This window comes from Oryx dammah, unplaced genomic scaffold (genome assembly GCF_014754425.2).
Source record: "Oryx dammah isolate SB20612 unplaced genomic scaffold, SCBI_Odam_1.1 HiC_scaffold_4, whole genome shotgun sequence".
Lineage (NCBI taxonomy): Eukaryota > Metazoa > Chordata > Mammalia > Artiodactyla > Bovidae > Oryx > Oryx dammah.
Genome location: NW_024070188.1, coordinates 66876115 through 66902073, shown reverse-complemented (window position 1 = coordinate 66902073; position 25959 = coordinate 66876115). Strand labels below are relative to the sequence as shown.

The following is a 25959-nucleotide window of genomic DNA, read 5'->3' as shown; positions in this document are numbered from 1 at the left end:
GTTTCCTCGGAGAAGCAAGGATGCCTGCTTCCTTGTTGCACTGCGATTCTGGCTGCAGTCATAATCATGCTTTTAGAGGCTGAGGAATATCTGCTTCACTCACTTCAACTTCCTAAGTGTGTGTCTAAGGAAATGTGTCAAAGTTTCCCTTTCTTTTGAGCTCTACTAATTCACCTAATTAGCTGTCATCATAACATTAGAACAACTACTTTACTTTTTGTTATCCATGTTTTTGATCCATTTACTTTTCTCAAAGATGCCCATCAAGGGGCATTCATTTATTTATTCACGCATTTAAATGTTCAGGAATGTGCTGGTTGCTGGGAAGGAGGTGGGAAGTGAGAGTGTTAAGAGAAAAATAAGATGTATTCTCAAGCCAGAGGAAATTTCTGGTTAAAGGAAATATATATGAGAACACAAACAAGTCCAGTCAAATTCAAGTTTTCTATATGGATGGTACTTTAGGTCTGTGGACAGCACGAAGTGGAGGCTCCCAGGCAGTGATAGCTATTTGTTCATAACGATGTTAGAAAAGGTTTCACAGAAGAGGCGACTTTGGGCTATCCTTCATACCATGTAGGTGATCATCAGGTGAGCAGTGAGAGGGGAGGAAAGAAATGTGGGCAAAGAAAGAAAAGAGCACAGCACGTCTGGGGAAGTGCTGGCGGCACCACGCCTATGGCTGGAGGTTAGGATGTGAGTGGCGTCCAGGTAAGAAACTGTTAGGTAGGTAGAACAGGGAAAAGGAGTCCAAAATGGCGGTGGCTACAGACAAGAAAGGGAAAAGCCTGCGAAAATGAAACAAAAGAAGGTCCGAGGATCGGAGTGAGGACCTCAGGTAAAACAAACAACACTCCTGGCTGGCCCAATTTACACAGGACAGGCCCAGGGAGAGATAAACATATAAATAGAGGAGCCAGAGCCAGCTCTCTCTCTCTCCCGCCCAGAGCGCTTGGGGGCTCTTCTCCTCGTGTCTTTAGATCAACATGCCCTCACACCTGAAAGATGGATTTTCCTGCTATCTTCTAAATAAAATAGAGCCATAACACTGAGCTGTAACACTGATTTGTCTAAGAGCTATAACACGGTCCATTGGAGACCTGAGAGCTATAACACGGTCTATCCAAGACCTGAGAGCTGTGACACGCCAAGGGGGCTTTAATGTCCATCACTCCAAATCTTTGTTGTGACGAGACAAAGAATCGAGGAACATACACTCGTGTGATAAAAGCAATCTGGGTTTGGGATAACTCCCAGATTTTTGGTCTATTCCTGCATAGATGGTGTATCATGAACAGAGACAGAGAACATAAGAGAAGAGGATGTTTTATAGCAAGAAATTGTCTTTTATAAGATTTACTTTATTGGAGATCCCATATGCACATACACACACTCTCTTTATTCCTAAAGTCGAAGCCAACTCTGGTCAAGGTTATCATGGCATTTTGCTCATATTCTTAGTATTTTCACAACAGGTTCCTAAAATAGGGTATCAACTTCCATCTGCCTCTTTCATTCCCTTGGATTCATAGGTGGTATCAAGGTGCTATCTTTTATGCTAACCTTGTCACGCATTTGTTAAAAATGTCATCAACAAGATGAACTTTATCATCAGAAAAATAGCTTTAAATAAGTAAACACACAAAGGAAGAATATTTTTGTTGATTTTGTTTCAACTTAACCTGTTCTATAGTCACATAAATACATATAATAAAACAATTAAAGGCACTTACCCAGTTGTCTCACATTCACTGTATGTAGCCTCAAGCCCTCATCCAGGGACTCATTATTTCTTAAAAGCTTCTGCTGAATGGTTCTTCCTTCTAAAGTGGGATTGTTGGTAGCATTATAAACCAAAAGGGCCAAAATCACCAACCTAGGAAAACAATTCAGATAGAATTGTTGTTGCCGTTGCTGACCAGTCAGATCATTTTTTGGTGGAAAAACAGAACATTTGCATATGGTAGCAAGAGGGTAACTGTGAAGTGTTGAGATTTAAGAAATACATCAAAGCATTCAAAGACTTCTGTCCCTGTACAAATTGTAATGCTAAAAAAGTGTTTAAAACTTATAACCTTAAAAAATCTCAATATGAACATTTTATAGAATACTGCATGTATTATCTATCTTATTACCCCATTTCTTTTAATAAATACTTTAATATTTTATAGCATACATGCAAGAAAGAATCATATTTGTGGTTAATTCTATACTGTTTCTTTAAAGTCAAAAACAAAGTTTTTTAAGAAAAATTAGAATTTTAACTAATCTGATTAAACAATTAACTTTTAAATTACTATTATTATTTACTAATATGTTGCAAGTTTCTCCAGAATTGTGATAAAATGCTTTTATATCTCCATGAAGCATTTAATAGTACTCTGTACACTGAAAAGTTACAAAATAAGTACTTGAAATTCACTCAGTAATTGGCTGGCATGTTACTGAAGAAGTTTATATGTTGCCTGAACTGGCTTGTCTTTAAAAAGAAAGTATCTCTATGGGAAGCAGAGACATATATCCTAAAACACCCACCAAAACTCTGGTTCTACAATTTAAAGTAATATAATTTCCTGTTCACTTGCAATCACACACACAGTCAAAAGGGAAAGCAAAAGATGCCAAAGTGAACCCAGTAGCATTGTTTCTGAAATAACTATGAAGTCCTCAGAGGAGAGGCAGTGGCGTATTTGATTTATGAAATACTATGGGTATCAACATAAATGAAATAAAGTAGTAACATATTTGTGATGCTAAAAAGAAGAAAAATAACTGAAATTTTTAATATTCAACATTAGGTGAAATTTTTAAATAGCCCTATTTTTCCCCTAAATATCTGTACTTCACAATTCTCATAGTTTACTCTGAAGAGCTATTTATCTTTAAAATCACTTACTGCTTACTGTTCATATAGGAGTCATATTTTAGGATGAGAAAAACACAGATGTGAATATAATGTTGAACTGTTATAATAATTTTTAAATGACCTATTAAAAAAAAAGTATCCCTTGATTAAATTATTATTGGATGCTAAACTTCACCACTCCAGTAACTGAGAACTTAAGAGTTGGCAATGTGAACTTTCACTTTCCTTGAATATTGAGAAAACAGTACGTTTTGGATGGTACTGACCCAAATTCAGCAATTCAAGAATGACCATGCATTTTCACATGTCTTATCTGTGTTGTTTCCCTCTCTCATCCTGGAAACTGAAACTATTTTACGGTTCTGCAAAATCCAGTTCTATCTGTTGTTACTATCAGTCATTCTTTAATTGAATAAATCAGTCTCTGGGGCTCTGGTTTCCTGTCTGTCTAGGCAATAGATTATGATAGCATTATCTAAAGCTAGGGTTTGTGTTAGGTGTTACAGTTCAATTGAAAGAAAAGGTTGGGGAAAAAAAGAGTGTGTGTAAGACTAGTAGATTGTAACTTTGAGAAAACCTATGAGAGATCACAAAGGTTCATCCATGAGCATAAAAGCAACAGAGAGCAGAAAGGGAAGATGGAGATGGTAAGAACAAATTTTAAAGCAATGCCAGAAGCTCATACCAAAGAAAAACAAAATGTATGGATTTTCCCATATACACTCTAAGTTCATTCTCCCTATATTTTTTAAATAAAATTACCCATTGGCATTACAGACAGGAAACTGAGATTCCACGAATTTAAATGTCTTTCCAACAAGAGTTTCTAAGGTGTGGACATATACTCATGATGACTGATTTTAGTATCATCAGGGAATAGAAGAATCACAGTAAATGGGACCAGAGCATGGGAGTATGAAGTCAGAAATCTTGGCTTCTCACATTGGCTGGTTGATGTTGGGCAATTTATGTGGTCTTAGATTTGTCACTGGTTGAAAGGGCAGGACGTTACCTGCCTTATCTATGTCAGGGGTAACTGGTAGAGAGAAGCAAATGAGCCAACGAATAAGACAGTGCTTGGAAACAGTTTCCAAGGAGATGCTGTGATGAAGGTTATAAAGGTGGCCAGGATGAGGGTGATAATGCTTCCAAAGGGCATGAGTTTAATATATTTTATACTTCTGGAAAATATTTTATTTGGTTGTTCTCATCAAATTGCATTATTAGAATCTGAGTTTGAGTCCTATGAAGAGGGTATAGCACTAGAGACACTTTGAACTAGGGCTGCTCCAACTGCAAGACAAAGTGTCCAGCAAAGTTATCCAGATAATTGTGGATCTATTATTCCAGGTTCAATATGATCTAGCAGTAAGGTCTGGAGAAGAATTTATTTGGCTAAATCAAGGAGAAAAATCCTGTTACCATCAAGAAGACAGTGTTAAGATACATTAAATATATTACTCTGATCTTCAGATCATAAAGAAAAAGGAACATTTCTAGAAAATAAACAATAACTTTCCCTAATCAGATGGTCCAATCCAGTCTGTTGAATAAACACAGAAATGGTAAATTTGAAATATAATCTTAAAGACGTGTGTTTTTCTAACGAATAGAGAAACGTGTGTTTTTCTAATGTGTTTTTCTGAATAGAAAAAGAAAAAAATAAGAAAACTCTCTGGTCAACTCTCATATGAAATTTTATTACTAGCTTCTCTTATAAGAATATATGACCTGGAAAAGAAATATATTCCATCTCTATAGTTGTAAATACACATATCAATTCAGTCAATTGAAACTGAGTAAGAGATGTAAACTTTTGCTTTTCAGCTGACTTTTTTTTATTCTGTGGAGATGCAGTATACGACCTGACACGACTTCATGTATTTTCCTTGGGAGTTTACATTGTTTTTTTACTACATAGCACTCTTGAACAGTTGGTTTTTAAATGCCCACTATTTATATATGATGAACATATCTATTAAATTACCTGCTTGCTTAAGTCATGACCTTGATATAAATTTAAAAATGAAGACTTCAGAAAATTAGCTGATGGCTTTGAATGCTGAAAATATTTCAGCACCTATTACCCATATTATTAGATGCTACTGTACATAAGTACTTTACTTAAAATAACACTATAATTATTTTTTCTTCTTTGAAGGTCTATGAAATTTCAGATAACAAGTAATAGGTTGTCATAAACTGGAATTATCAATACTAAAAATAATAAATGTTCCAATTCTGAATTATTTTTTTATCAGATGTATATTTCTACTGAGTCGGCTTATATTACAGTTTTAACTATAGGAAAAAAGGAAGATTTGTTCATTAGAGCTAAAGAAATAATTTAAATGTGCTACTCAAAATAAACATTTCTCTCCTACCTCCTTGATTTTATTTCTCTACAGGACATTCAAAACAGAGAACACAAGAAAAGATGTCACATTTTCTGCGAGACCTTGTCAGCGTTACCTTTGGTCAGTCACAACGCTTCTCCTCACTTTAATCTTGTCCTCTCCTGTGCTCAGGTGAAAACTGTGAATACAAACAGGTATATCATTATCAGGGTTTCCCAGGTGGCACTAGGGATAAAGAACCCGCTTGTCAGTGCAGGAGACGTAAGAGACAAGGGTTTGATCCCTGGGTCACAAAGATCCCCTGGAGGAGGGCATGGCAACCCACTGCAGTATTCTTGCTTGGAGAGTCCCCATAGACAGAGGAGCCTGGCGGGCTATGGTCCACAGGGTCGCAAAGAGTCAGACTCGACTGAAGTGACTTAGCATGCATGTGTGCGTATTCATTTTCAACCTCATCTGCTGCGTGATCAGCGACAAAACTTGAGGCGGTGAGAGGAAGAGGCAGAGAGGACGTTCTAAGCCAGTGTTAGCAAATGTGTCTTTAGAGGTCCCAGTTCCTTCTTAAGCCTGAGACAAATCAGCTCCATGGCCAAATAAAACTTGGAACTACATGACTTCTCTCTCTTTCGAAGATTTCATAATGCATATCAGTACATGAAAGAACCTGAGATGCTCAGATATACAGAAACTTGCTTCTGAACTAATTTCACTCTTTGATCCTCTTTTCTGTGAGATATATTATCGATATATCTCAGGTTCATGGAATACATGTTTAAGGCTTCCCTGGTGGCTCGGACAGTAAATGAGACCTGGCTTTGATCCCTGGGTTGGGAAGATCCCTTGGAAGAGGACATGGCAACCCACTCCAGTATTCTTGCCTGGAGAATCCCATGGACAGAGGAGCCTGGTGGGCTATAGTCCATGGGGTTGCAAGAGTCGGACATGACTGAGTGACTAAGCGAAGAACAGCACAAATACACTTTAGAAACTGTAAAACTATAAAATCAAGATGCAGAGGAAGACAGGTAGATAACACAGGTGGAAAATCTCTTCTGCTAGAGACTCAAGGAGTATTTAAATAGAAGATTAGTGAAAGTTAATTTTGAAAAGCTAGGTTGCAATCACACTGTAGATGTCTTATTTTATAGAAAAAGTGGTCTTCAAACAGGTGCATGCAAACCAGGGAGTGCTCTTGATGATCTACTGGTGTGTGAGAAGCAACTAATTTCTATTTATATTACATGATAACATATATTGGTTAAGTAATATACATGTACACACATGCATACATAAAATTTATTTAAAATTACAAATATATTTTGGGAGTACAAGGTAAATTTTTAAAAAATGATTGGGATCTACAATCAAAAATTTTTTAAACCATTATTGCACTATTGAAGCTTTTTGTGCAAAGCAATGATATAATATATAGAGTTACTTAGAAAGATTATGAGTATAGTGTGTATTTCTGTATTTTCATGTGTATGTGTGTGTAGGTATAACCACAGAGAGAGTAGTAGTAAATTAGACACTCCTGTTTATTTGCATGTGGCAGGGGGAGGGAAAGGGGAAGGCACTATACCTTGCAGCGCGTGGGATCTTAGTTTCTCTAACAGGAATCAAACCTGTGCCCCTTGCAATGGAAGCACAGAGTCTTAACCACTGGCCTCTAGGCAAGTCCCCTAGACACTACTTTCTATTTCTTAATTTATTCTGTCACTTACCTGATATTAACCACATAAACAGTGTAGTTCCAATTCTGGAAAGTTGAATTGAGCTGAAAATACAATGGAAACGGTGAGTTTGAATTAACACTTAAAAAATAAAGAAACTTAAATCCAGTTTCTTCTCTCCCCTTAACTGTTATTGGAATAAGACTCTGGGAAAATTCCAAAGAGCTAAAGGAATGAAAGAAAGGTACACATAACAGTTACTGAGGCACTGTATGCCAAGAAATTTACCAATGTTTTTTCTTTCATTCTCACAACAGCTAATGAGATAGGTATTATCTGCACTATCCTCCCACCCATTACACAAAGACACTAAGCTTCACGGAGATGAAATAGCTCACCCAGCTGCAACTAAGAAGTAACAGATCCCAGACTGGAACCCAAGTCTATCTGAATGGAAACATCATACTTTCCTCTTTAGCCTGTATTATTAGGGCTTTCTCTATAATGGGCTTTCAAGTCAGCTCTAACACTGAGAACTTATCCACAATAGAGTACACAGGACACACACAATACACACCTTTCACATTCTTCATTCAACAAACACCGAGGTGCATTAACACATGTTTTTCTAGCAATTATCATCTTATAAGAATATCAGTAGTAAGAAAAATGATAAATTAACAATATAGACCTTTAAAAACAAAGATCAACATTATGGAGAACTGTTATTGATAATTATGTGGTCATTTAACAATTTTTATGGGTCTCAGCACTAAACTTTTTAATGAAGCAATGGATTCCTCTCCATGAAAAAAAAAAAAAACTTTCCATATGTCCAATACAATCACAAAATATTTTGATTTCTTTACTGACATGAAATTCTCTTATTTATATATCACCTCCAAAGAGTTTTTTTAGGTCTTGTTTGGCTCAGATGGTAAAGCGTCTGCCTGCAATACAGGAGACCCAAGTTCGATCCCTGGGTTGGGAAGATCTCCTGGAGAAGGAAATGGCAACCCACTCCAGTATTCCTGCTTGGAGAATCCCAGGGACGGAGGAGCCTGGTAGGTTACAGTCCACGGGGTCACAAAGAGTCGGACACGACTGAGCCACTTCACTTCACTTCATACACACATTTAGCCTTCCTTGTGAGCATTTTTAAATTGAATGTAAATTCTAGGAAATTCTGGAAAGAAGCATTAAATTATTTTTAAATTGTAAATAGTAATAATATGAAATAGGGACACCACTTATACTTTCTCTATTACCAAACACCTGCTTTCGTATCTTACGTCTTAAGGATAAATGTCCACTTAAGTTTAGTTTCAGATGAAAAATGATGCTATGTTGAAAACCATGCATGAAATAAATATAAATGTAAAATTATACCTTGCCTAAAGCATAAACTCCCCAATGAATGCTGATTTACAGAATTAATAACATTAGAAGTGGTTCATTTGAGAATGAGAATAAAGAATTCTATCTTTTGACTAACACAACATTGAAAATAAACTATACTTCAATAAAATAAATTTAAAAAACTTTATCTTTTGAAAACATTCTGACTTTAAAAAAGCAGAAAGAAGAATGTGGAAGAAAATGGGATGCAAGATTAAACTCATTCTGTAAAGCCCTCTCTCTATTTAGAAATTCAATACATCTAGTGTTTGAATTAGCTACTAAGGTTAATATGTCATTCCAGAAAGTTGACAGTAGTACTTTTCTTGGATTTCCGCTAGATCCAAGTGGAATTTGGATCTACTGGATCCGCCTCAATTTTTGTAACAGAGTTGTTAATTACATACTTTTGTTTTCTGTGGGTAACTTGTTGCAAAGGGTACAGCCTTTAAAAATAAAACTATGTTTTCCTACCATTCTTCAAATATATATATATACAAATACATATATCTGAAGAAAGTATATATACTTTTATATATATAAAGTATTATCATCACTATCTCTCAGTGTATGGTATAACATTTTTTTGCTACCAAGGCCACATTTATTAGAAATGCGGCCTTGGTATATGCCCTACCACATAAGAAACCCATTTTTCTTACTTCAGAATGTATACCCAAATGACAAATTACTTTTTCCACAAAAATTGTCTGAACTGTAGTAGTAAATAAAAGCAGTACAAGGTCCCAAAGTATGCTGTAGATAGGAAATAAAATAATAAAAAATATAAACCTATGGGAAATTAAATTTTTGATATTATATCAGAGAAGGAAAAAATCATTAACATGTATTTATATATTTATAATAATGTATATATATAGCATGCATTTATAAAATAATAAAATAAAATGTTTAGTTTTTTAAATTAGAAATTACCAAAATTTCCACCAGTAGAATACTGGTTAAATAAATTATAACCCAAATATCTAGTACAGTGTAGAATGGTGTGTACAACATTCTATTTTTAATGTAAAAAGAAAAACATAAGAATGTATAGCCATTTTCTTTTACATTCACAAATTCTTGGGAAAAAAAACAAGAAAAATTCACAGTGATTTTCAAGCAGATCAGTTGGTTTCCAGGCAGATGAGTGTTAAGGATGGGTGGAAGATATTCATGATATACTTTTTATACACTTGGGTTTTTAATCAAAGACTCAAAAACAGTGCTAAAAATGTACAACTATTACCGTAAATAAAGATACCTCTCAAAATACTTTTCCATTTGTGTTGTTCTTTTCTTATTTGACATAATAGCCCATTAGGCTCACTTTCTTGTCCTTTATTCAACTATACCTCACTTTCTATTCAAAGGTGCAATACTTCACTTACACTTCCATACATTTATAATGAACAGTATCTTTATTTCAGTATGATCTGTGGGTTCAGTTAGACAGCAGAGTGTTTCCAGATTCCCAGAGATTAGTTTAAAGCCCCAAAACAGAAATTTTACAATCCACTTACCCATTCTGCCACCTTGCTCTGTACTTTCACCTCGGGGTGAGGAAGGATGTTTTGAATCACTATGGAAATTCTATAAATAATCCCATCTGTCCATTGGAAATAGGATTCAGTCCATTAGTTATATTTTACAGTCATACACTTATCAGCTTACATTTATAGTGACATAATTTCATACAAGGGCTTCCCCTGTGACTCAGCTGGTAAAGAATCCACCAGCAATGCAGGAGACCTGGGTTTGGAAGATTCCCTGGAGAAGGGAAAGGCTACCCACTCCAGTATTCTGGCCTGGAAAATTTCATGGACTGTATAGCCCATGGGGTAGCAAAGAGTCGGACACGACTGAGCAACTAAGAAATGCCTTCTACATAGGTACAGAAATTTTCTGTACAGATCATTTCCAGTGACCTTGCAACTTTTTAGAAATAGTTATCATTTAGTTTACTTATAGATAAGTCATTGCTTCTAAATTATCACCTATAAATGTTCCTTCATAATTCTTAATTCTATACATTTCTCCCTATTGTCTGTTAAATGATTTTTCATGTATAATTTGATTTCCTGTAACCAAAAATTATCCTTTTCTAACATTATGAAGAATGATAGTTTGAGATGTGAAAACTTGAGTAAGATGATGGGCAGAACTTAATTTGGAAAAGAATAGGTATCACGTATTTTTCACCCACAGACCCTTATTCTCTCTATCCTCTTTCCCCTGCCCCACTAAAGCATTTTCTTCTACTTAAGTTGTTGGGTTCATTTTCACCAGATTTTTTCATCAAAATTCCATAACTACTGTCATTTGTATCAAGTAAAGGAGGAAAAAACAAAGAATATTTGCAGATGGACTTTCAACTGGACTTGCTTGTAAAAGAAAATCCTATATCAGAAGGAAGTTGTGCTTTTTTGCAGGAGAGAAGTGCAATCTTTAAAGTAGTCTGCCATACATATATATTTTTCTTTTTTTTAAAATGAAAATCAAACTAACCAGCCAGGGTTTGCTAAATTTCTCTAGATATGTGCTAAAGGATATCTTACTACAAATAGTAATGATAAAAAGACTCTTTTAAATATGGTAGATCATGCAGAGAAAAAATATTGATTCTTCATTATTGTCAATCAGTCATCTATCTCCATGCTTATAAACATGAATAAAATACACATGTTGTTTGTTGTTTAGTCGCTCAGTCATGTCCAGCTCTTCTGTAACCCCATGGACTGTAAACTTCCAGGCTCCTCTGTCCGTGGAATTTCCCAGGCAAAAATACTAGAGTGGGTTGTCATTTCCTTCTCCAGGGGATCTTCCGAACCCAGGGATCAAACCTGTATCTCCTGCATTGTAGGTAGAGACTTTACTGCTGAGCCACTGGGGAAGCCAAAATATGCATAGCAAATGTAAAAATATATTATTAAAACAGTGGGGAAAAGATTTAATGAAGATGTGGGGGAAGTAGTACATAAAAGTACAAAAGTATGTCTCCTAGGAACTCCCAAATCCACCAAAATGTAGATTCCAGTCACACTCCTAAAGGAATGTTTTCCAGTATAGGGGACAGAAACTCATGCTTAAAAAAAAAAAATCACCACTCCCAGATGTAATAATATGTCTATGAGATCAGTGTAAGTCCAAGGATATTTAGTTTATGCATACTAAGTTATTGGAAGTCCAGCTTCTAAAACTCTTCAGATATTTTAATAACCTTGACTTTATCTTCCTTTAAAAAATATTCTGAATGAAAAATTACAGGAGTGTATGTAAAATAAATGATAATTAAATCAGGCAAACAAACAAACAAATTTATACTGTAGACCTTATCATATCAAATCGTGGACATTCTGAATGACTCAGAGGGAATTTAAGGTCCAGAAGTCCAAGATGCTACACCAATGTTAGGGATCAAGGGGTATTCTGTGCATGTCCCCTGATGCCAGTTAAGTATTAAAACTGACAAGCTACCACTAGATGGAGACCTAAAGCATGTGTCTGTGTTAGGAATTACAGTCTTGCCCTCTCAGGAGAATCCTGCAAAATATTAAAAATGAGTATTTTTAATCACTCACATTTCTGAAATCCAAACATTTAAGATTGTTTTTAATTTAAAATATTTCTCACTTTTTTTTCTAATTCACTGTTTTTATAAATGAGAAAGACATTCCATATCAGAGTCAGTCTAAATCCCTATAGGACTCTTCCCAGTATTATGTTGTTTATGGCAAATAAAATCTATGACTATACCAAACAACCTACCCCTAAGTGTTGGAGATTCGCCCATACTATGGATCTTTTTTCATATAGTCCTGCTTCAGAAGCCTCAGAATGAGATATTTGTATATTCAGCAAAAATTATTCAATGCTGTCTACTTTTTATACTTATTTAAAATTTTTGGGTAATGCAGTCAACAAGTAATCCAAAGAAATGCGCAAGAATGAACTGTTAAAGCAAGATAAAATATCCACTAAGGTCTGGTGAGAAAGGTTTTGGACTGCAGCGAAATAACTGACTTAGGTTAAAGCGTCTGCCTCCAATGCGGGAGACCCGGGTTTGATCCCTGGGTCAGGAAGATGCCCTGGAGAAGGAAATGGCAACCCACTCCAGTATTCTTGCCTGGAGAATCCCATGGACTGAGGAGCCTGGTGGGCTGCAGTCCACGGGGTCACAAAGAGTCAGACATGACTGAGTGACTTTACTTACTTACTTAAGCATTGCCACTGCAGAAAATGCACAATTGAGACACATCAATGCAGACTTTTCCAGGTCATCCTGGTAATCAAGTCACCTTCTCCTATAAATCCTATGGTTTCTCAATAAGAAAGCTATTCACAAATCTTCATCTGTTCCAGAGACTTCAAAAGCTGTATGTATTGTCCTAATAATGACATCCCAGTCTAAAGAATGCGTGACACTTTTTTCCAGTTAGATGACTCTTCCAGCCCCACAAAACTTCAAAGCAGAAACCATTACTTGCCATAACAGATCTGGTATCAAAATATATGCCTGGCTGTAGATCTTTCCCTTTTTTAATTTTCTTAACACTCTTCTCAGAATTTTTGGAACATTTAGAAATAAGATTATTCTCCATTCAAGGGAATGAAGTAGGTTTGAAAAGGTGGGCTTTAAAATATGTATTTGAAAAGATAGATTTTAAAGTAAAAATTAAATGCTATTTTACATTCAAGATGACTCCTTTGACTGGTGCAGAGGCAATTATAGTAGACAGTGGCATTTATTATATGACTAGAGTACTGCTCATCACACATACAATTTCTTTAAGTTATTTGGTATATAAAGCTAGATTGACTGTTGGGTCCACATGAATACCTTGAGAGTGAATTTTTTTGAGTAGTGAAATGTATGTGAGAAACTAGAAGCAGTGATACAATTTGCACTTGTAGGTTTTTAGAAGAATAATAAGGACTAACAAAGTCAGTTCCTTACTTTGACTGCTTGTGCTAACCTCACAAAAGTTTAATATTCAGCAGCAGTACAGTGATGCTTCAAGCACAGAACATATGATTTGGAATGGAAATAATAATAAGTCCAGGAGCTTTTCTTGGGAATGCAGTAGAAAAGGCACAAAGGTTATTTGTGGGAATTCCTAAATTGTTCCTCATATAGAAATATGTTTGTGAAAAGTAGCTTAAAAGATAAGATTTTCTTAGTATATAATCTGAACTATCAGATTAAAATCCTATTGAAAAATAACAAAAAAAAAACCTTTATGCAAGGGAAAAGGGACATTTCACTAAAGCCATGAAAACAAATTCTCTTGATATACTCAAAAAATACATCTGATTGCCAGACAATTTAAATCCCTCTTCCCTCACCACACCAGCAAATCATGACTAATGAATTAGATTTCTTTGATAGTAAATTTCTTTGATAGTGCAGAGTTTATAAGACTGGATAAGGTAGATAACACATCAGATAGCTGTGTATCTTTCTTATAGTGAACAAAACAGCATTCTCTAATATATCAGATCTGAGCCCTGAGAATGTTTACTATATCAGTTTCCCAAGAAAAGTGTATTTGAAATTGCTGATAGCATGTGAATGATCTCAGATAGTCTAGAATAGGACATTAAATCCTATTTATTCACAAGGTAAACAAGTAATTCTCTTTTCAATTATTTCAAATTTAACTACACCAAAGACAAAAAACTTAATTACAGTGGGTCTTGGAACCCTCCCTTTTTAAAAAAAATAATGAAGGCTTCAAGTGCTGAGATGTGAGAAGGCAAATGGATATAGAGAGAATTCAGTAGCATTGTTTTCATTATATTTATTTTCACTTTACACTTCTATTTTAAGACAAGCAGTACTAGTTTCAGTTTACAATTGTGATATTTTCCATATAAATATAAATGTTTAAGTTAAAAAGTGAGTCAATTTTTCTTGGGAAAAAATCTATTATAAATAGTAGAGATGGTTCAAGGATGTGCTAAAATTGAGATGCTGCACAAGTTTAAGTACACAATTTGAGACTATTTCTACAACATGCGGACTTTCAAATATTTTTAAGTGTTCAGATTACATTTTTATGAAGAATGATCTGAATTCAAGTTTTCTTTCTTTAAAGTGGCCAAATCAAACCATCTGAACTGATTCTAACATTTGCTTTTTTTGTTGAAACGCCCATGAAGGTTATGACGCAGAGAGAGATGGACTGAACAAGGCTCTCTTCAAGAATGTCAGAAATGACATGATTGAGTGAATACCGCTCCACTCCACCAAGTCGAGGACTCTGAAGCATCATGTAAACGTTCTTGGGCAGTAGAGGATGTGCCAGTCCTAGAGGGCGAATGCCACAGAGGCTCTTTGTATGTTCATACAAAGAGTGAAATACTTAGTTAGAATTATAATATTCCCATCTACTGGCTAGAGTCCATGTGAAATATGCACTGGAAATTTCAGCTGCTTTTGCTTTCTTGGGGGTTGCTGGAATTTTTGCTCCATCATAAATCTCCTTGGCGTAACTACCAGAATAACCATAAACACTTCCCTGAATCGATGTCTTTATAACCCTAATGAAATTTATATCTACGTTTCATGTAAAATATTCCATACTTTCAATTTAAATGTCCTTACAGAGGAAGTTGATGTAACCCCCAAAGCCAAAAGAAAAAATGAAAAAAAAGAAAACTATGCCAGTTTCTCTTCTCTGGGTTTTGGTCCCTGGTGATACATCACAGATGTCTTGGCCTTGCAAGTTAAATGATTGAGGTTGAGAAAATTCCTTTGTTTCTAATACCTCATATTTGAGAATATTACTGTGTTTGAGGCAATGATGTGGTCACCTGATTGGAATTTCTCTTTTTCAGAAGAAACTGAAACCACTTACTCTGAATTACCAAAAAGCTATATATGTAGTCAATATAGGTAGCAGATTAAATAATCAACCTGACATTTCCCCAGTTCATTTCTTATCTTATATAACTTTGCAAATTATAAATAATATAAACAGAAATGTATTTGTACAAGGAAAAAACAGGAAGTATTGGCAGTTACTTGAAGTTTTGTCAATCAAAAACTGATTTATGATTTAGTTAATATCCAATCACATTCTAAGTGTGCGTGTGTGTGTGTGTGTGTGTGTGTGTGTGTGTATGTGTTAGTTGCTCAGCTATGTCTGACTGTTTGCGAATCCACGGACTGTAGCCCACTGAGCGCCTCTGTCCATGGAATTCTCCAGGCAAGAATACTGGAGGTAGCCATTATTCCTCAACAAATAAAAACAAAGAGCAAACTATTACTGTATAAAAATTATCTAAATGTCACAAATGTTTGAACATAACGTTGGCCTCAGTAAGAAATTAAATTACTAAACTTATGTAGTTTTTTGAGATTGCAAAATTCTTTAAAACAGGTTTTTTTAGCAAATAACCTGACAGAATGCCATAAATATTTTTCTTCTTGGATCTCTAGTATAATGCAAACTCATTCCATTTAATTAATGTCTTTCCCTGAAAGCTTCCTTTGAAAGAAATTTTAGCTAAAATTCAGAGATGTGATACTAGATGTGTACTCATTTCATTGGTTATTTGGGGAACTCAAGGCAATCAAATGATATTTATTTTACTAGTCTTGCAAATGTACAAATGTACCAATTGATTTTAACAACAGACAATTTGTTGGAACATTAGATATTTCCATCTTTGGAATACAGGTGTTCATCAAGTCAGACATACTACAAATATAAAAGGTAACGATTTCTTACCATTCCTTTGTTTATCGGTTCTGTTAGTAACGGGCATGTTAGTGGTGACAATGGGTGATGTAGTACTAGGAGGGTTTACAGTAGCTGGTAATAAAGATGAGAAAGATGTAATTTTGCAAAAAGCACATGAAAGTTAATATGGATAAGCAATCTATAATTGATGCATGAAAATATATAGAGGAGGAACAGAAACTATTTCTTGCCACTAAACACAAGTTTCAAGGTTATAATGTATAAAATGAAGCAATGCCTTCTATAGCACATTAAGAATCTGTTCCCATGGTCTTTGGTGCCATCTTGTACAAGAGTCTGGAACTGGCACAAAGAGAATGGAGAAAGAACATTCGGATTCTAGACCTAAGTTTGCTATCAAGAGGCTGACGATCATAGAGTAAATGAATAAACCTTCCTAGAACTCAGTTTCCCAAGTCTATAAAAAAGAAAGGCTAGAGAAGGAAGTCTGAACACCACCTGTCAGCTTGAAAATTATCTAAACTAAGTTAGTCTTTCTGATACATTGAGAGTAGCAAAATAAAATTTCAGAAGGAAATATACTCCTAGAGAAGATAAATGTGAAGGAAAAAAAAGGGAATGAAATGTGTGGATGACATCAATCATCTAAAGATCCCAATAACTTTACTAAACAATGATGGACAAAATGGATTTCGTAAGGGCAAGCCTTACAGGAGGGATTTTTCAAAGCATTATGTCAAAGCTATGTTTCTGATTCTACTAAAACTCAAAGATTAAACCCTATGTAATGTTTTGATAATATCTTCCTAAGGGATTCTGGAGGAACAATGTAAGTAGTAAAATAACTATACATATAATTTTCTTTTAGTTTATCTTAGGAGTATATTTGTATAAGATGTACATTTCTATGTACAATAACTATTTGTTACATATTTCTTTTAAATGGGCTTCCTTGGTGACTCAGATGGTAAAGAATCCATCCACCTGCAACAAGGGAGACCTAAGTTTGATCCCTGGGTAGGATCTTTTAATTAGAAAAAAATTACCTAAATTTAAAACATTTCAGTAATTATAAAAAGAATTACCTTCCAAAGGATCTTTAGAAAATATTGAACTCCTTAATCAAAATGTCTATTCTTAACTAAAATAACTTTTTCATTTAAAAATAATATACAACACTTAAGAATGAGGATTCTTTTTGAAATCTTTTATGTTTTTAAATTGTGAACAATCAGTTATATTTATGTAATGCAAAATACATCTAAGTTTCAGATTAAAAGAAAAAAAAATTCACAGCTTGAACTAAGCAAAATTAAGGCTTTTTAAAATTTCATTTAACTATTTTAAAACCACACTGAGTTCATCAAAAGAGACTACTTAATCGCTTTCTTATCTTAAGGTATTCATCAACAATAATATCAAGAAATAATGTCTCAGAAAAGAAAAATAATAATGAGTTGCACCCTTTCTCCCTGCCTACCCTACTTCCACACTGGAACTATAAAAGAGAACTTAGGTTTCTATTCATTTAGTCTCACTTCTAACCCGTCACTTTAATCCTATGACCTTCTTAATAAAAGATCCAACTTTACAAAAGGCAAGGTCATGATTCTTAATGTGGCATATAGAAATGCTACTTCAAAATGAAGTACATAATAGAATAAATGGATGGAAATGAAGAAGCAATGATAAAATTAAAGCAAAATATTTTAAAATTTATGCAACTATGGATTATTCAGCATGCAACTATTCAATACATAATATATAATTATAATACTGATCATAGTATGGTCATTATGCACTGTAATAATTAATAAAATTACATTCATATTAGTAATAAGATAACTATTTTTATCTTAATATTTAAGTTACATTGCACATCATAAATTGCCTCATGGCCTTGTTTTAAACTTAATTGACTATTCAACTTAATTTTTCCTCTTGTTTTCTAGACATGAATACTTTTTCAAAATATTGTATTGCTATATTTATACTGGACAATATTTTTGAGAGGAAATAGAGGGAAAAAAATGAAGTCAACCCTTCCTAATAGCATATAATTATTCACATTTTAGAAACTCAGTGCTTTATGGAAATGTGGTCATCCAGTGTGTGAATGCATTCTTTCTCGACACTGTGCACCCACACAACTAAAACACATCCAGAAATTCTTCTGGTTTGCTGGTTTCTGGCTTCTCAAGTAAAAATGAAGATAAAATTCAAAACAATGACAAGTACATTTTCCAAAACAGCAAGTAAGAAACAGACACTCCAGAGGACGATGTTGACTCCCTACCTTGGCAGAGGGTCCCCAAATCTGCACAGCTGACTAGCTCTGCTGCTGGGAGTGGAATCAGGTAGGAACCTTGATCAACACAGAAAGATTGCACAAATATGACTTATGATTTAGTGATATTATCCAGAAAAAAAAATCACCAATCATTTGGTTGGTGTAAAAGGAGCAGCCTTGGAAAAGTCCACCAGTAATATTTTAACATCAAGAACGTCTGTGTCTTAATTTCCACAAATGTAAAATCAAGCTACTTTTGGACTCAGTGAGAGAGGGAGAGGGTGAGATGACTTGGGAGAATGGTATTGAAACATGTATAATATCATGTAAGAATCGAATTGCCAGTCTATGTCCGATGCAGGATATGGCACGCTTGGGGCTGGTACGCGGGGATGACCCAGAGAGATGTTGTGGGGAGGGGAGTGGGAGGGGGGTTCAGGTTTGGGAATGCATGTACACCCATGGTGGATTCATGTCAATGTATGGCAAAACCAATACAGAATTGTAAAGTAAAATAAAAAATAAATTAATTAAAAATAAATAAATTAATTAAATTAAATGAAAAAAAAAAAAGAAATTTCTCTCAAAATTTTTAACTCAATCTACTGACCCTAATCACACATGAAAGGAAAAGAAGTGCTACTACCCCTTAAGCTGTGCATAAGAGTTTAGGACCTTTTCACAAAACAAATTATAAAGCTTTGGTGGAAATTCATACAAATGAAATAATAAGAACATGAAAAATAAGTTTCAAAAGTGAACATGGATATTATTAATGTTCATAAAACACATACTTTTGGTTCACAGGTCCTAGCACATACTAGCTGCAATTCCAGAAATAAGTTTCCATGACTTCAAGCTGGTCTCTGTGCCTTTTTATTTCAAGCTTTGCCTGACTCATCCTCAGCAGGAAACAAATTTTGAGCTGATTTTCTAGTAGGAATAGTGGATTTTCTCTGTTGCACTAAATCTCTCTCTGGCTATTAACAGGCTTTTATCAATAGGTTGAGGCTGAGGGAGATGGGCTAAACATCATAAAGCATATTTTACTATGATTAAGGACAGAAGAATAAATATAAACATATACAAACACATAAATCTTTGGCCACCTAATGCAAAGAGCTGACTTATTGGAAAAGACTCTGATTCTGGGAAAGACTGAGGGCAGGAAGAGAAGGGGGAGAAAGAGGATGAGATGGTTGGATGGCACCACGGACTCAAAGGGCATGAGTTTGAGCAAACTCCGGGAGATAGTGAAGGACAGGGAAGTCTGGCATGCTGCAGTCTATAGGGTTGCAAAAAGTCAGACATAACTGAGTAACGGAACAATAAGAAAATGCACATATATATATATACACACATATATTGAATTTTTAAAGAATATTTCTGTAATAGTAACTATATTCTAATATTTAAACATTTTCCAAACTTCCTGTGGCAATGGTACACGAAGACAGAGCAGGTACATGAGCCAACAAAAGATGTCTAATTAGATTAACTGTGTGCGTAAGCAGAAAGCATCCCAACAATTTAGCAGCATCTCAGGAGCATAGTTTCTTCATTCTTAATTGCCTCAAGGAACTGGCCCAAGAAAGAAATCATTTTATTTTAGAAAGAGCCAACCCTTGGGCCTCTGGTCTGTGATGTTAGCTGGCAAGATTTTATTATAGACCTTTACATGTTCATTCAATAAACATTCATTCACCATTAACAGTATGAGAGACAGGGAGGCTAGAAGAATGCTTCAAAATTATGTTTCTGCTCTCAGAGAGACATGAATGGGAGGTGGCTTCAGTTTTCACAGAGAAATATAGATGCATAGTGGTCCAAAGGAGCATGTGACCAGCAGTTTGGTGAGAAGGGTGAATAGAAAATCCTTTACAAAGATTAACTGGAAATATGAGGAGTCAGTATACTGATCAGAGGATAAGAGACTAGAGATGGTTATTACTGGCAGACTGAATTACAGAGACAAATTCCAAGAAAAAGGCTTCCTAGGTGGCACTAATGGTAGAGAACCCACCTGCCAGTGCAGGAGATGTAAGAGATGTGGGTTCAATCCCTGGGTTGGGAAGATGCCCTGAAGGAGTGCATGGCAACCTACTCCAGTATTCTTGCCTAGAGAATCTCACCGGCAGAGAAGCCTGGCAGTCCATAGGGTCACAAAGAGTAGGACATGACTGAAGCAACTTAAGCACACACACGTGCACACCAAGAATGTAGTCAAACCATCTGTGAACCCAAATAGCACAGCATTTCTGGAGTAGGACATTTGTAGAAAATGGTAGGAATGATCAGATATAGAGGCAATAGACAGCTGTACAGGGCCTTGTAGAATGCAGGCACTATGAATTCTGGAACTTTGTGTCTTTCTTCCAGTGGTGTATCCCTCACACATAGTAGCTGGGTCCTCAAAGTTTACTGAATGCATTGTGAATGACTGTGAACATTTTGAACCCTTTCTTAAAGGAAACGGGAAAAAACAAAAAGGAACTTGGTGAGAAAATTAGATTTAAATCTAAAACAATCACTGTTGAAGCTCCATAACTAATTAAAAGAGAGGAGATACAAGAAGCCTGAATAAGACTAATAATTCAGGCTTCATATCACGAGTCCACTGAGTATGGACAGAAAGAGATGGATACAAGACTTGAAGATGGAAAAGACAGGATTTATTTAGTGAATAGGAGAAAGCAATGGCACCCCACTCCAGTACTCTTGCCTGGAAAATCCCATGGACGGAGGAGTCTGGTAGGCTGCAGAACATGGGGTCACTAAGAGTCGGATAGGACTGAGCAACTTCACTTTCACTTTTCACTTTCATGCATTGGAGAAGGAAATGGCAACCCACTCCAGTGTTCTTGCCTGGAGAATCCCAGGGACAGGGAGCCTGGTGGGCTGCCGTCTACGGGGTCGCACAGAGTCGGACACGATTGAAGCGACTTAGCAGCAGCAGCAACAGCATTTAGTGACTAACTGAAGAATGGAGAAAGAATACGAAGAACAGAAAAAAAAAATTTCTAATTTTCAACTTGAGAAATTGATACATAATGGTCTCAGACAGTAAATACTGGAAGAAAAGCAAACTCAGGTGGGGTGGGCTAAAAGTAATAGGAACTGAGGTACCACGTGTCAGCTGGTACATGAGCAGGTGTACATGTTTTTGTAAGAGATCTAGCAGGGAAGTACTCCACAGAAGCTATAGATGTGTTTGAGATCATCTGAACTAGGGTGTAGATTTGATGGAACCACAGATTTCCTATATTTAAGTATCAGATTTTTTTTAAAAAAGAGAGAGAGCTATAGATTTGAGAGGGCAAAAATAGCTCTTGTCAATGATTTTTACAGAATTCAAGTTAAGAAAGTTTCATGGAGGGTGTGGCCACATTGAGTATACAGTAAGGTCCACAATGATAAAGACTGAGAAGACCCTTCACTTTGGAATTTTGCTAACAGCTCTAAAGAAATTCCCTTCAGTAGCATGAGAACAATGAATTGTGGATTTCCAATGTTTGAGAAGTGAATGCAGAAAAAGAGGAAGCCTGGCTACGAAGGGAAGCAGAGATGGGGTGGGTGAGGCGCGGTGTTAAAGATTAAAGACTTAATAGCAAGTGTACTATGGAGGAAGAGAATGTGAGAGGTAGAAGCTGAAGCTGGCCTAGAATTTGATCTTGAAGGTTTTCTGCCCATTATTTCTGCCCATCACACTGAACTGATGCCCCCTTCTTGCAGGACCTTACTTCTCCTTTAGGTATTTACATTTTAGTAAGGAACTTTTAAACACTAAAAAGCTCTTACAACTTAAAATGACTGAGGAAATCTCAGCCCACATAACATGCAAGAGAGGAGACCCTTGGACAGAGTTCCTGTGCTGCTCAAATTACACACAATGTTGGCAGACACAGGCTCCTAAGGCCACTTCTGGCACTGATACAGTATCTCTGGAAGACAAAGGGAGATAAGGGAACAACATTGTGGGAAAGAAGCTTTCAGGCGAACTACACATCCACAGCAGGGTATCAAAGAGCTGAGAGGTGGAACGAAGGAAAGAAAATCAGAAGACTTAGGATTTAGAGTAAGATGCTTAACAATTTTCTTTAACATCTCATCAGTTTGACTGTATGGTAGCAAGTCTAAATTTCATTCTGTGACATACTTGTCATGGAAAATTGTAACATTTGCTTCTCAGTATTATCAGTTGTTCCTTCCTGGGTACTTTTAGTTCAGCAAATTGACAATGCTTTATAAATACTTTATAAACACTATTTTATGAAGACTCAGTATAGCAACAGAAATTACATTTGAAGTTTGTTTCAGTGCAAATGGTTTGAATACAAGTGACAGATTTAATTAGAAAGGTCTGGAATATTGATAAATGATACACCAAATGAACAAATAACATAAAATATTAAAAATGTGCACAAACTTTTCGTTTGCAGTCAGTTCAGTTTCTGGCATATCTACATAAAAAAGTCATTCTTCCAATCAATTTTTCTAGGTGGATAGATTTACAAACCAGAAGATTGTTAAGGAAGAAGAGACAATTCTTTCTCCTGGATATATTTATCATTAAGAAATTGCTTTCAGAATATGACCTATGTATAGCCTCTGGTATTTGCGGATACTACAAAGGGATTTAAAGGTATTTACTTATATTACCCGCAAAAATTAAAGTCAAATTTCCTTTAAAAATGTAGTCTCTGAAAAAAGGGCAGTTGATGAAAAGCTATAAAGCTGTTAATCTTTCTTCTTTGTATTTTGTTCTTCCAAAGTCATACTACAGAGAGGAGTCAATATTTGTACAAGTTGTAGTAAAAAAAGACTGACATAGCTAACCACTCATCTCACACCATCAGTTCAGTTCAGTTGCTCAGTCGCGTCCGACGCTTTGCAAACCATGAATCCCAGCATGCCAGGCCTCCCTGTCCATCACCAACTCTCGGAGTTCACCCAAACTCATGTGCATCGAGTCAGTGATGCCATCCAGTCATCTCATCCTCTGTCATCCCCTTCTCCTCCTGCCCCCAATCCCTCCCATAATCAGAGTCTTTTCCAATGAGTCAACTCTTCGCATGACGTGGCCAAAGTATTGGAGTTTCAGCTTCAGCATCAGTCCTTCCAATGAACACCCAGGACTGATCTCCTTTAGGATGGACTGATTGGATCTCCTTGCAGTCCAAGGGACTCTCAAGAGTCTTCTCTAGCACCGCAGTTTAAAAGTATCAATTCTTTGGTGCTCAGCTTTCTTCACAGTCCAACTCTCACATCCTTACATGACCACTGGAAAAACCATAGCCTTGACTAGATGGACCTTTGTTGGCAAAGTAATGTCTCTGCTTTTTAATATGCTATCTAGGTTGGTCATAACTTTCCTTCCAAAGAGTAAGTGTCTTTTAATTTCATGGGTGTAATCACCATCTGCAGTGATTTTGGAGCCCAAAAAAATAGTCTGACACTGTTTCCACTGTTTCCCCATCTATTTGATGAACTTCCAGATGTTCAAGCTGGTTTTAGAAAAGGCAGAGGAACCAGAGATCAAATTGCCAACATCTGCTGGATCACCGAAAAAGCAAGAGAGTTCCAGAAAAACATCTATTTCTGCTTTATTGACTATGCCAAAGCCTTTTACTGTGTGGATCACAATCAGTTCAGTTCAGTCGCTCAGTTGTGTCTGACTCTTTGCGACCCCATGAATTGCAGCATGCCAGGTCTCCCTGTCCATCACCAACTCCCGGAGTTCACTCAGACTCACGTCCATCGAGTCAGTGATGCCATCCAGCCATCTCATCCTCGGTCGTCCCCTTCTCCTCCTGCCCCAATCCCTCCCAGCATCAGAGTCTTTTCCAATGAGTCAACTTTTCGCATGAGATGGCCAAAGTCAACTCTTCTCATGAGGTGGCCAAAGTACTGGAGTTTCAGCTTTAGCATCATTCCTTCCAAAGAAATCCCAGGGCTGATCTCCTTCAGAATGGACTGGTTGGATCTCCTTGCAGTCCAAGGGACTCTCAAGAGTCTTTTCCAACACCACAGTTCAAAAGCATCAGTTCTTCGGTGCTCAGCCTTCTTCACAGTCCAACTCTCACATCCATACATGACCACAGGAAAAACCATAGCCTTGACTAGACGGACCTTAGTTGGCAAAGTAATGTCTCTGCTTTTGAATATGCTATCTAGGTTGGTCATAACTTTTCTTCCAAGGAGTAAGTGTCTTTTAATTTCATGGCTGCAGTCACCATCTGCAGTGATTTTGGAGCCCCCCCAAATAAAGTCTGACACTGTTTCTACTGTTTCCTCATCTATTTCCCATGAAGTGATGGGACTGGATGCCATGATCTTCGTTTTCACAATAAACTGTGGAAAATTCTGAAAGAGATGGGCATACCAGACCATCTGACCTGCCTCTTGAGAAACCTATATGTAGGTCAGGAAGCAACAGTTCGACCTGGACATGGAACAACAGACTGGTTCCAAATAGGAAAAGGAGTACGTCAAGGCTGTATATTGTCACTCTGCTTATTTAACTTATATGCAGAGTACATCATGAGAAATGCTGGGCTGGAAGAAGCACAAGCTGGAATCAAGATTAATGGGAGAAATATCAATAACCTGAGATATGCAGATGACACCACCGTTATGGCAGAAAGTGAAGAGGAACTAAAAAGCTTCTTGATGAAAGTGAAAGAGGAGAGTGAAAAAGTTAGCTTAAAGCTCAGCATTCAGAAAACTAAGATGATGGCATCTGGTTCCATCACTTCATCTCACACCCTACTTAATGACAATCTAAACAATAGTTGACAAAGCTAAAACTCTCATGTGAGTTGCACTAGTAAGACAAATATTAATTCCTTTCAATTCCCTCTTTGTAATCATTACTAAATTGAATTCAAATTTTTCATAAATGTATTTAAAATTATTTTTGGATGTTGTTTATGCTCATGAAGAGTTTGGGCATCTTCAAAGGATAAAGTCCTTCGTAAAAATAAGTGACTTCATTTTTGTTATTTAAAAAAAAATTCAGTCATCTAAAAATGCTACACTCAATAATTTGTTAGGAATGAAGGGAAGGAGCCAATAGTGAAATCAGAGTTTTATGGCTCTGAGGGACAGAAGTGTAACAATCGAAAATGAAAGGATAGGAATCCAAGAGCTGATGAAATCTTGGTAATTAAGTGTAAAATTTCAGTGAGAAAAACAAAAGTCAGTCCAAATCCAAAAATGTCTAGAAAAGAAAAACATCAAAGTTGGATACTTATGAATTATATCTTATCTCTACATTCACAGTGGTTAATAAATGGAAGTGATTAATAAATGCTTGTTAAATAAATGTAATTTGTTTGAACTTAAACTATTCATTGAGTTATACAGTACCACTCCTCAGGAAAGTCCAGTCATCAGTAAAATAAATAAAACTGGTATAGAAGGCACTGTCTGTTCTTTGTGAAAATTGATGGACATTAGCCACCTAAAACTGAATCATGGGCTTCCTTGATAGCTCAGTTAGTAAAGAATCCTGCCTGCAATGCAGGAGACCATGGGTTGATTCCTAGGTCAGGACGATCCACTGGAGAAGGGACAGGCTACCCACACCAGTATTCTTGGGCTTCCCTTATGGCTCAGCTGGTAAAGAATCCGCCCATAATTCCGGAGACCTGGGTTTGATCCCTGG

General features: G+C 36.1%; 1 protein-coding gene across 5 annotated transcripts in view; it reads right to left on the bottom strand.

The window, feature by feature from the left end:
- The window catches only part of ADGRG6 (adhesion G protein-coupled receptor G6), a 154507-nt gene that overhangs the window by 51182 nt on the left and 77366 nt on the right, over window positions 1-25959 (bottom strand). For 3 of the 5 annotated variants that reach the window (XM_040238588.1, XM_040238585.1, XM_040238586.1), the window contains exons 5-10: window positions 18300-18368; window positions 16031-16114; window positions 9818-9903; window positions 6948-7000; window positions 5339-5401; window positions 1734-1876 (exon numbers count right to left, since the gene is read on the bottom strand). In XM_040238588.1, coding sequence (XP_040094522.1) covers window positions 1734-1876; window positions 5339-5401; window positions 6948-7000; window positions 9818-9903; window positions 16031-16114; window positions 18300-18368 — 498 coding nt within the window. The remainder of the gene's footprint in view (window positions 1-1733; window positions 1877-5338; window positions 5402-6947; window positions 7001-9817; window positions 9904-16030; window positions 16115-18299; window positions 18369-25959) is intronic. The other 2 variants (XM_040238587.1, XM_040238589.1) reach the window with 1 other exon arrangement.